Source organism: Diorhabda sublineata, chromosome 1 (genome assembly GCF_026230105.1).
Source record: "Diorhabda sublineata isolate icDioSubl1.1 chromosome 1, icDioSubl1.1, whole genome shotgun sequence".
Taxonomy (NCBI): Eukaryota; Metazoa; Arthropoda; class Insecta; order Coleoptera; family Chrysomelidae; genus Diorhabda; species Diorhabda sublineata.
The window spans coordinates 30312202-30325725 of NC_079474.1; the positions used below are offsets into that span (position 1 = coordinate 30312202).

Sequence of the window (13524 nt, forward strand, 5' to 3'; positions counted from 1 at the left end):
ATATGTTTCAAATTCATCGTTGTTTGGTACCTATAAAAAATAGTAATTAACTCAATTCGTACATAATTACATTACAATTTTGAGATTTTTAAATTTGAGCTAACTCTACTAAAAGAGTAATCCGTTGTAATGACTGTTGGCTTGTAGCAACTATGGGCAATAAAAAACAAATCACACCAAAGTGACAATGAACTTACTTCAAGAACCGAGGTCAACTATCAACTAAGAGGTCAATGTGTGTTTAACTTTTTGAATGGAATACAGGTTTCTGAATTACGAGTGTTTTCAGTTTCTAACCTATCAGCTTATCAGCTATGCCAAAAATGTTGATTTCTTAGTGAATTTTGAGTAAAGTGAGGTTAATATCTTTTTTATTGAAATTGGTTTTAAATAATTTTATTATATACCAATTTTAGTTTACAGGTAACTTTGTTCACTAACTTATAGTATCGGGTGTTGTATACAATTAAACATTATCACCTATTACAATATAGTGAGTAATTAGGGTGGAAGAATCATATAGAAGAAAGTTGAAGCGAAGTATCTTGTTTTTGTCATGGTCATTCAATTCTGTTGTTGATATGAAGACTTCGATGCGACCCTAACAGTAACCCGCATTAAAATTGGACCGCAGGACTCAACTCGTTTACAATCGAAGGCTTTTGCAAGAAAAAGTTTGTCGCCAAGTGCAATGGTTATATTTTAAAGTTATCCAGACAACTTAATATATTCAATTTCGATGTTCGATTTGATTTATTTTTTCAAAGATTTTAGGTTGTTTTGTGACATTCATTTGACAGTGATGTCGTAATGTCTGTTTTTTCCAATTAATCGACAATCAATTTACCATACACAGATGTATGTAATTATTTGAACTTGGTAGTAAATTTGGCGAGATAATCATTTATTTCCAATTTCCTGCACGAACAAATCTCAAGGAATGCGAAACAAGTTTGATGACGTGACAAATAACTTTGAATGGTAATTACAAAGTGAAAGTTTGACTTTGGAAGTTAATTCGAAAATATTTGAAATCGGCTGAAACTTTCGAATAAGACGTTAGTTCAATATTTGCAAATTACTAACAATCTGCTCCACTGACTTTCTCATTAAAAAGATGTCGTGTGATCGTAAACTTCAAAAGATCACTTGAGGTTTGGAATAAACGTCTTCTAATTTAATATATTGTATGATTCCACATTAGTTTTTCGTTACATTAGATGATTAATCAATATCGTTTATTTCATTTCGTTGGTGTGAATTTATAAAGGTCTAAAATTGAAGTAAAAAACAAAATCAATATAAAAATCACGAAAATAATAATTTGTAAACTGTTTCACTATACACCTATTCTATCTTTGAGTACCATGTTAAATAGTTTCCAAATATGGAAGACATCAAATACCGTCGACTCTAACGTAGTTCCTATTCAAAGCATCCTTGGTAATCATCTGAATTTAGAACCACTGTTACAGCTTCTTTAACTTTGTGTTACCATGATAACTAATTTTGAGGTGTCATTTTTATCTTGGAATACCAAAAACTATAGCATAATTAATAAGGAATGTAGAGGTGCGTTGTTGTGATGCAAATTACCTTCAGTCTTCTTGGCAACTGTACGAACGGCAACAGAAACTTTTTCGCGTGTATCGTTCTCTACTGATTTACCGTCTCTACGAACTACTTCGACCATTCAAACGCGTGCGGTTTTGTCGCAAGCTTGTCTTACATTTCCAAGATATTTTTGTCATCACTAAAAATTGAATAACAACAAAGTCACAGAGTTTAAGCACACAACTAAGTCATGCTATAGGAATAAAACTGGAAGAGAGGCAGGCAGACGCAGACGAAGTGAAGCAATGTTGCTATTTTTCGAGTTGCCACACGCTTCGTACTTGAAAATACGAACGCTGAAAATATTTCCCGAGGATAATGTCAAACTGATGGAATATTCTCGATGGAAAATCAAAACGAAAACCAAGAAAAAAGAAAGCTAGACTGAGATATTAATTAAATTCACTTGATGGGAATGGTAATTTATTACACTGGGGTATTTTAGTTATTAACGTAGATTAAACGAAATGTCAGAGAATGTCTGAGATGGATCATTTTCTATACATGAATTCATTTTGCGACTGAGACAATCGAGAGTATGAATTGTCGCTACGTAGTAATTTCAAATTTTCCTTCTCGATTTGATCAAGCGAATATTTAATAGATAGTCAAAATAGTCTATATTAGATGTAACAGACAAAATTTATGTTTACAGAATAACACAGAAGTTTCTGCATGCATAGAATATCGATTTAATAAGAGCTGGAGGTTATACTACTAGAATGAATTAGAAAGAATAACTATAATAGTTACTAGCAGACCGGGCCACGCGTTGCTGTGGCTGAGTGATTTAAAAAGGATTTGAAAGACAAAATTTAACACATGAATTAACATTTTTATAAAAGGTCTAAGAAATGACCTTTTGATATATTAATGCATCTAAATGTTCTTGATTTTAGGTCTCTTCTGTTTCAAAATTAGTTTTTTTTGATAGTTTTTAAAAGCAAGATAAATTTTGACATTTCGACTTTTCTTCAAGTCTTTATCAAAATATGATATTGACACTGACAGTTTGCTTATTTATATTGATCTACAGATCACCTACATCGTGAATATCAAAATAAGGATAAAATCAACTTAGAACTTTGTTCCAATAAGAAAAATTAATTTTTCCTTGGTTTCAACATCTCATAATATATTAAATTTATTAGAATTTAGAAAATAGAGCTACAAATTTTACTTTAAATTATTTAGATCTTTTTTATCATTTATAGCTTTTTCGTTCTTATGAATGTGAACCATTTCTAAAAATTCTCTTTTTTGTGTATTAGACTCCGTTTCCAGAATTTTTGAATCTTTATAATTGAATTCATGATTTTTTTGATATTTCATGGTTCGTTAATGCGGTTCTATTTTTTTATCGTATTGATGACCTCTTAGTCTATTTCTAAATACTGAAATGTTTGCCCTAGGTTTACAGTGTCACAATTAGTACAAGGCACTTGATATATACTACTACTTCTTTTGTGTTTTGGTGTTTTAGATTTTAATTTAGTGAAATATTTGGATAATGTATTATGTCCTCTATGACTTATACTAATATCATATTTATTGAAATAATTGTTGAGAAAGTCCTTGTTCATATGGTAAGGAAAAATGTTTTTTCTACGACCGTGCTTTTTAACATACTTTCCCGCACGCATTTTAGTTTTGAAAGTAAAATTATGCAAATTTTGACCTTATTAGATAGTTTTCTTTTTCTGAGATTATAACTATTGTTACTACAGGTAAATAAATATTTACGAAATAGTCCATCAAATAAAATTCAAACCTTTTCTAGCTTTTTGTAGCATTTTTAATTTTTTGAAAATATAAAATACAGATATTTTTTATATAACCATGTAATTGTTACTAAAACGTCAAAGTTGTTCAAAACGTCTTGGAAGTAACCGAATAAGTGCAATCTTCTTCTGAATTAAACCACATTAAACTGAATCCTATACAATAATATTAATGGATTCATCCGACGAAGAACTTCCCGCAGCTATTTTGAAGACTGCAAATGAAGCTAATTCCGAGCTGTTTCCTGCCAAATGACAAAACCGTTGCCGTAACCGTCATCGTCATCTCTGCGACCTGCATCTGATGCCATCCTCATCGACGTCATCTACCTTCCAGTTGAAACCAAATAACTCCACTGGACCGGCAATTCTTACTAGTCTACAGAATACAACAAATTGTGTTTTCAATATTAATATTTATAATAATTAGTAGTTTTTAGTTAATGTTTTGTATATTATTATGTTTGTTGGAATAAAATAATTTTAGAAAAATGGGTTGGTATACTTTTTTGTATATACGGTCGTAGAAAAAATAATGTTCCTAACTCATGCGTAAAGTGTCTTTCCTGCACTTGACCGCTTGCCCGAACTCCGCTCCGCGTCGTTCGGCACTTGTTAGGAAAATAACTATTATAGTTTGATGTTTCGTTTCAGTTTTGGTTTTAAATTGGTTGTAGTATCTATTTATCCTTTTCTTGAATGAGTTATTCATCATTTTTTCCGGATAATGATTCTCTTTCAATGCCGTTTTTGCTTTTTGAATAGTTAAGCATCTAAATTCAGGATCTGATAGTTGGTTAGATCTATCAGCCAAACTAATTATTACTGATCTTTTTTGTGACATAGGATAATACAAATTCAAGTTTAAATATCTTAAGGAACAAATTGGTTTCGTATATCATCCTGTTCTTATATTATTGTTAATTTTATATAATGTGACATCATCAATTGATTCTATTATTTTGCTCAACCTGGATTGTGAAACTTCATGATTTGAGAATTTTTTACTTATGTTTTCAATTTTATTCTTTGGTACAGCACTAATGCAATCATTTACATATCGGAAAAAGAATGGAATATTTATATCAAGTTTGCTTAGGACCGTTTCCTCAAGATCTTCCATTACCAATTGTGCTATAACACTTGAAATGGAAGCTACCATAGCACAACCATCAATTTGTTTGTATATTTCATTTTCATATTTGAAATATGTTGTTCTAAGTGTGAGTTCTATAGCTTTTATAAATTCGTTTTGAGGTATTTCTGTATATTTAATTTTGTCCCATTTTTTTATTAATATATTTTTCACAATGCTAATAGGAATATTTGTATATAAAGAAACCACATCTAACGAAATAAATACACAATCATTAGGAACTTTGATACTTTTAATTTTTTCTTTGAAATCCCATGTGTTTTTGATATAGTGTTTGTTTTGATATGAAATTATTTTCAAAATATTTTTATAATAATTAGATAATGGGATGAGAGGAGTTTGTATACTTGAAATAATCGGTCGAAGGGGCATGTCAGGTTTGTGGAGTTTTGGTAAACCCTATATTTTAGGGGGTAAGGCATTGTGAATTTTAATTTTTTTTGCATCTGATGGCCAAATAAAAAGTTGTTCTCCCCAAGATCGGATTAGATCATTATTTTGTTTTTGATAAGAATTCGTAGGGTCTTGTTTAATTTTTTTGTAAGTTGTCTTATCGTTTAATAATTTCATCATGTTATTATTATAATCTTCCGATTTCATGATAACAGTCTTATTAGATTTATCTGCTTTCAAAATTTTTAGATTTCTATTTTTATTTATGAATTCTTTGGTTTTAGTTATATTTTGAGGTTTGATATTGTTTTGACAAAGAATTACAAAAGCTTTCAATCTTTTTTTTCATAAGAATCATCACCTTGATGAAATTTGTATATTTTATAAATTTCTGTATTTAAAGTCCAGTATTCCGCCTTCATACTTTCCATACTATGCTTATGAAACTTTTTACGGACGTATTAAAGTTAATTTCCTCTATCCAAAGTTTTCACTACCTCACTGAATAGGTAATAGAAGAAGTATGTTTTTTTTGGCTTAAAAATGGGTTCTTTATCACGTTAAGTTTATCGATAGTTTCTGGCATTCATTTAGCTTCTCGACGAAGTTGCTTTCCTCTAATATCCTAAATAAAGCACGACTATATATCCATATATAACCATATTAACCATATAATCATATTAATATTCAACTTTGAGTTTGGTTGGATAGGCAATTTGGATTCATGCTTTGGATTCAGATATCGTGTTCAATGCTTTTTTTCATTTAGAGCAAACAACTTTTGCACAGATGTTTCATCACATTCATTATCACGTGTAAACAATTACTATTAAAATATAAAAAGACTGAATGAAGTCTTCATTTTGTACAACACGACATTTTGTAAACTGTAACCTTTAGCGTCTACTACAAAAAGTATAAATCATCAAAATTATTATTAGACTCATCCAAATCACGAGAAAATCAAAATCTAGTCCAGAACATTTTTCTTTTGTTCTACAACCCAATACAAGATTTCCAGCACAAGCTTCCTAGTCAAAGAGTTTGTGTTTTGGTTTTATAAAGGAAAAGAAATCACTGTTAGATTTACACTATCTTTCTGATGTTTCAATGGGCTTAGAAACAACGTAATCTGTACCCTTAGAAAGGAGAAAATCTATTATTTATGGTACTTTGTTAGTTTTAGTTAATATTTGAATTACTTGTAAATTTTATTCGATCAACAGATTATTAAAACTTGAAAATAAAAGTATAATATTTAATAAATAAAATTTATTAAAAAGTCTGTTTATTTATGTATATGCTACTGTTAATTTTCAAATCACTGAAACATATAATGCATAAAGTTCATCCTTAAAACAGTGTGCTTCATTTAGATTTAAACTTTCATTGGAATTGTGAAAGTATTTAACTAATTTACCTAATATAAAATACCAATATATCTACTTTGGGACAAAATTTTCAATATTTATTCTTATTTTTAATTTTATTCTTCGATTCTTGAGGTTTTAATGGGGGTGAAAGTTGCTAGGTCAAGAGATTCAAAACTTTTTTTATGGGCATCCATTGCATGACATATTTATGAAAATTAGGTTCTTAAATTGATAACTCTTAAATAATTTCCACTGTTTGTTATGATTCGATATGTATCGCAAACTAGTCGTTGCCTTTTACAGTTTATTATCTAGTGGGATTATTTATTATTAAAGTGAGAAATCTAATATTGTAAGTTCTGGAGATGTGTGTGACAATCCATGAAAAAAAAGGATCAATCATTTCTTCGTATCCATTATCAGTGGAAATCATCAATAAAGAAGTCTAAAATTGTTATCTCTGGAGATCTGAGTGGCCAATTTATAGCAAAAGGATCAATAATTTTCCTGTTTTCTTGCTAGTGGTAGCGGTAATTTCGCAGTTTATTTTGCCGTGGAGATCTGAGTGACCAATTTATAGCAAAAGAATCAATAATTTTTATAGTTAGTTCGTAGCCGTAGAATTTTGCTAATATTGGCTTTTACAGTCTATATTATAACGGGGATGGATGGCTGTCCTAGAAAAAGTATTGAGCTCTGGAGAACAACAATTTTGTAGTGAAGAAGGGTTCTTGGGTTAACATCAATTTCTTTAAAAAAAACTCTGTAGTTTCCATTCAAATAAATGTAGAAATTTCGGTTTAAAAAGTTTAAGTGTTTCTCGAAATACCTTGAAAATATATTTACACAGGTAAAAGAATGACTTTTTTCTCTACCAGTAGTATCTCAAGAATAATAATATTATTAATGTGTGTTGCTAATATAATTGTGTATATGTGAATGCAAATTTGAATAATACCGTATCATGCTTCATAGATTGTTACTATATATTTTTTGTTTAAATATGTGGCGTTTAAAAGATATTGTTAAATTATTAATAATTGTATAAGAATATCATTATTATGTACTAGTATAGATACAAAATTTCAGTTATTCTCGAATTTTACCATAAGATAATCTTTGGATTTGCTCTAAACTAAAGTCGCTAAGATAGGATTCAGGAATATCCTGCGACATCATCATATATTTTAGCACATTTCTAATTTCAGGTATAATACAAGATATACTGCTATGCTTTGCTGTTCAAAAGAATATAAAATCATTAACATCAGTGGGGAATGATTTGGATGGTCTAAATTGCACCGCTGGAATGAAAGTATATTCAATGATTCTCATAATAGTTTTACACAGAAATATGTTCGATTTTGGTTCAGCTCTAAGTAACTCGACATACGTAGAAAAGGTAATTTTTTAGAGTTAAGAATAAAATTTGCAGAATTGAGTTTGGAAATAGTTTTCCTTCTATATCTTCCGTCCATTTTTCTCACAAAATAATATCCTCAAACGTTTGCTTGGTTATACTTTTGTAACTTTGTTGACTTGTAATTAATTCCCATTCAATTTATAAAATGTTTTTTGGAAATTGCAAGCATGTCTTTTTCCCTTGAAGAATTCTTAATGAACTATCCTAGTTATCATTTTCTTAAGGTACATTTTATGTATTCATTTTCATTTTACGAGATTATATCTTTTTGCTTTACCTCTGAACCAAAATCAAATTTGAATTTAAAACAGACACGTCAGATGAAAAGAGATGCTCCCACTCTCACAGAGATTTTTTGGATATATTAGGGAATTCTACGTTATCATAATATATAGTCAGAAGGTTGTGGCGTGAATTCAAATGTGTTAATTTCAATCTAGACATTTCACGAGGTTCCCTGAGGAAACGCCTTTCGGTAGCTCCTTTACGAGTTGATTTGAACCAGAAGAAGGTGGGGTACAGACAATCATCCATGTCGAGCACCTGCAATAGGTACCACATACCCAAATATTAAGTCCATGATACACTGCAATATCGCCCTCATTTTAGAAGTAATTATTTTGAATTTTGTAATTTTTTGCAGGACCACGACATCCCAAGTTTCTATTCCTCATCCTTTTTTTCTAAAGACATTATTTTGATCCAAATAACCAAATACTTGGTTTCTTCACTTTCTAATATAGTAATATGGAATACTTTTAATTTTATTTCTCTTCGAAAACATGAAGTCATTTCAAAAGTTTTTTTCAGATTTATACAAATTTTGCTATAACTTTTATTTTAAATGGACCTATACTGGTGGATACATTTTTTACAGTCTCTGGATTTTTAGCAACTTATTTAGTTTTGCATCATTATCAAACAGCAAAGAGAATTTGCATACCGCAAATATATATTCATAGGTATTTAAGGTTAGTAGATTGAAATAAAAAATATATATTTCCTTTGGATAGACATTGAAATGTAATTCTTATTTCCATGTCATAAATTTCGTATAGAAAATAAGGAACTTCGCTCGTTTATCAAGATTAAAACGATGTTCATAAACTCTTTCGACCAAATGCTGTGCTGTTAGGTCAACAAACTGTTTCAACCATATGTATCAAGACATACCAAGGATCTAAAATCTTTTCCATCCTCAAATACAAGACATATCTAGGATCTACAAACTGTTTCGTCCTCAATTACAAGACATACCTAGGATTTACAAACTGTTTTATCCCCAATTATAAAACATACCAAGTATATATAAACTGTTTTATCCACAATTAGAAGACAAGACATACCTAGGATCATCTTGAATCTATACTATTACGCCAAATAGGTGGATTGATACTTGCAAACGATAAAAAATTCTTCATTCAAGATTTCAGTCTGGCTTGATTGAAGACTCATAACATAATGTTAATTTTGAAAAATTGTGTATCTGGACATTTTCAATGAAGCATTCATCATAAAAAGAAATATACACATGTTCATGAAGAAAATGATGCAGATTACTCAGAAATTGTGTACCAGGACATTATCAATGAAGTATTCATCATAAAAAGAAATATACACATGCTCATGAAGAAACTGATGCAGATTACTCAGAAATTGGAGATAAAAGGAACAGAATTTATATGCACAAAGACAAAATTTTTCACACTTTAGAAGAAGGTGACGAAGAACCGCGATTACAGTTCTCTTTGTCTTTAGGATAATTAATTTCACGAAACAGAAAATTATTATAATCTGTTTCTGACGAAGACATTATTTCAAAAAAGTGAATCTTCAGTGTGCCGTGATATACGATCTAGGAATTTGCAGAACTTTTCTAATTCAAGGAACGTTGAATCAGGATTCTTACTTACAAATTCTGCAAAGATTTATTGACGAACTCCCTTTAAATATTCCACAGACCAATTTGATCTTGATCTTTCCACGCAGGTCTTGACCTAAAAAAGTGAAAATTGGAACCAAAACTTTTTATATCATACACGAGTCATTTCATCTACAGGAGGATACACTGTATTCTGGTATAAGATAATATTATTAATTATGTCGAGGAAAAACCTTCTAGGCGCTAGACAAGTATTGAAGCTCTTTACTGAGATGAACCTATACAGAAATATTCCCGAATGGAAAAGATTTGAACCACATCCCAGAACCACAAAGTGTTGTAATATTAATCAATGATATTAATAACTAAGATCAGGACAAAGGATGCTAGTAATTTGAAATATTCAATTTCAATAAGTACTGCTCCAGAAGGTTATTTCGGAATGGCTTTTATCTATTCTGTTGTTATCTTCTCAATGTCCTAAAACTAAAGCGGGATAGTCATAGATTTACAAGCCGAACGGATTAAAGCTTATATTGTTGTTATTGAGGGTATGAGACTTAATAGTTGGAATAGATTCGACGTAAATGCTGCTCCACTATCGAATGTTTATCAACGCTTCTCGTATACAGTGGACCCCCGGTTATCCGACAAACATTTTGCAGAGCAGTGTCGGATTATCGAATTTCTCGGATTATATAGTACTGCCGAAGGCCCCCTGTAGTCCGGAATTTTTTACAAAACAGCACCTTATAATCCCACAAATTACAGATCCAATGATAAGATTCTAATGTTATACATATGAGTATATGTAGTAAGTACAAATCATACTTACTTATGTATGTCAAATTTAGTAAATTAAACAACACAATAGAGAGCTTGGGTTTTATTATATAATTAACGTCATTAATGCATTAAACTTACAAAAAATATGTAATAACTTTACATTTAGAATTATGTAATTGTGTACAAACAAATGTACATATGTACTAAAATAATAAAAAATTATGAATTAATTAATTTATGAAGCATGAAAATATTCATCATTTTTTTTGCTTAGCATTGCTGAAACGCGAGATTTTAGTTGCAATTACTTCGTCGATATCTTCCTGATTTATTGTTGTATAACTAGAAATCTGTTTTATAATCTCTTCGTCAGACATTTCATGAAAAATATCTTTATCCATTCCATGGTAACGGGTTTCAAAATCTTCAGGACTTATCTTTGTTTCAGCAGAAATTTGCTCTAGTAGTACTTCTGAAGTTACACTGACTTGTGGATCGTTGGTAGGAGTGGTGACTATATCTGGCCATAACTTTTTCCAAGACGATGTAATAGTTGATGACAGTATGCATTCCACGACAAAAAGCAAAAACCAAGTCTTTCATATTAAATTTTTTTAACATTTTTTCTGTAGGTTGTTCTTTCTTGGTACGGCTTTCAGAAGTAGGTTTTTCTCATAATCTTGCATTACAAACTGAATGATATGCTGATCCATGGGTTGAATCAGTGCAGTGCAGTTTGGCGCAGTGATGCATTTTTTCCTTAGTTGTCAGTCTTCTTCAGACGGATGACCAGAAGCGTTATCAAGAAGTAATAACGCTTTTTGAGGAAAATTATGATCTTTCGACCATTTTCTAGCCTCTGGTACGAAGCATTCATCAAACCACTTTTTGAAAAGATCTTCTGTCATCCACGCACTTTTTTGTCCATAATAGTGTACAGGTAAATCAATGTTTTTGAATAAACGTATTTTATTCGTCTGTATTGCACACCTGTGACGAGTTAAGATTTAAATCTTTCGCCCTTTGCAAAAATCTTAATTTAAATGGCTCTATGCAGGTGGCATCATTAGAAAGTTTCTCTCATATAATAGTCATTAAACGTATATCATAACGACTTTTCAAACGTTTTAGCCATCCCTTGCTAGCCACAAAATCATCTTTTTTTATTATTTCCTTATAAAAATATTTAGCTTTCATAGTCAACATGGGTCCCAAAATAGGCGCATGCCTATTTCTTTCCTGAAGAAACCACATGTATAAAGTTTTTTCCACTTCTGGATGTTCTTGAGTATCTGTCTCTTGCCTGGTCCACAGTCAGTAGTTGACACGAACTGTTTAATCTTCTCGTGGTTTTTTGAATGTCATAAATTGTAGATCGGCCTACGCCGTATTCACTTGCTACTACTACTGAAAGATTCGTTACGATTAAGGCGGTCTAAAATATCACATTTTTCTTTAATTGTCAGCGTTTTGCGCTTTCGCTTCTGAGCTTGTGACGACATTACTAAGTATGAATACGTAATACACAATGAATAAACAGTAAATAATGAACACACGCTAGACCGCTAGACCGCACCGCTATCTTCATATGTAGTCAAATTCAAACTAAGCAGTCAGAATCAAAACAATACCCTACGCGTCGAGTTCAATATGTGGTAGTTGTGGTTCGTACAAGTTATAATTTGTTCAATCATGCATTAGCGAAGATTGTCAAAAAATTATTCAGTACATAGTACATGTAATAGACCATGTCGGATTAAAGGAGGTGGCGGATAAGACAGGGGCCGGATTACCGGGGGTCCACTGTATTTAGAAATTAGTAATATGAGAGATAGAGATTTAGAGCATTAGGTACAGTTTCCACGAAGAAGAATCATTGATAACACAGAGAAAGATACATTTGACCAACAAAGAAGTATACGTTGAATATATTATTAGAAATGAGAATAGATAATTGAAATAGAAGATCACAAAATAATATAGATAAATAATGACACTTTTAATAATTATTTAACTAAACTTGTTTAAAATTATGTTGTCGTGATTCGAGAATGTATCTATTATTTGTCTAAGTCTATTTTTAATTTTTTAGAATGGTATCTGTGTATGTAGTGATTTTAACTTTCTATTGTACAATATTTGTGAAATTTGGTGATGGCCCTTTATGGAGAGAAAGAATAGAGATTGAACAACAAAAATGCAGGAACGTATGGTGGGCCAATTTACTATTTATCAACAACTATATTGGAACTTCTAATTATGTGAGTATTTATTATTCTATATAAAAATTGGTAAATCAGATTTTTTGACAACAGCAAAATATTCGAGTATTGCTTTTTGTTACAGTGTATGTTCCAGACTTGGTATATGGCATGTGATATGCAGGCTTTCCTTTTAATACCTTTGTTAAGTCTTCTTTATTATAAGAAACCAATCATTGGTATTGCAGTTACGATTTTATTCATAGTTGTCTCGGGAATATTGGTCTTCACTACTATATACATTTATGATGAGATGCCCATTTTGATACCGTACATGAGGTGGGTATTAATCTCATCCCATTTTTATTAATTGAACGATTGAAAAAAATTAACACACATACACTTATGACAATATATGTGCAAATAGCCCACATTATCTTCACCAATTTCTGATCTTATCTTATTATACACATACTCATTAACTCAAGGGCCTTGGTGTTTCCAAGGTCTACACGGAATTTGCGTTAAAAGCAGCAATCAACGCCGCACCAGGATTGTCCCTAGATGTATATAACGCTTGTCTTAACCTTCTCTACCACGTGGAAAGAGTGTGTAAAACATGTTATCAAAGAAGAAGATGAGTATGTGGTATCACCCCTCTTCACAACACTTCATAATTCAATAAAAAGATGACTCTAGTTCAGACGATTCTGACTACCATGATTATTTATAAAGAGACTTTGGATTTGAAATGTTTTTTTTCCTTTTGTTTTATTTGCAAAGAATTTATTTACTTTTATGCTTTTTGCTTTGAAATTTCGTTTTCCACGAAAGATACGAATGGGATACAAAAATGGTTCAGTTAACGTCTGGTACCCTGTTTGTTTAAACCAAACACCCTTACAGGCAGGTACA

The 13524-nt window shown here is 30.8% G+C and overlaps 1 protein-coding gene across 1 annotated transcript in view; it reads left to right on the forward strand.

The window, feature by feature from the left end:
• Positions 1-13524, forward strand: part of LOC130444370 (nose resistant to fluoxetine protein 6-like) — a 28409-nt gene that overhangs the window by 5721 nt on the left and 9164 nt on the right. The window contains exons 5-8 of the mRNA XM_056779467.1: positions 7526-7719; positions 8551-8711; positions 12501-12669; positions 12755-12948. Of these exons, the coding sequence (XP_056635445.1) occupies positions 7526-7719; positions 8551-8711; positions 12501-12669; positions 12755-12948 (718 nt within the window). The remainder of the gene's footprint in view (positions 1-7525; positions 7720-8550; positions 8712-12500; positions 12670-12754; positions 12949-13524) is intronic.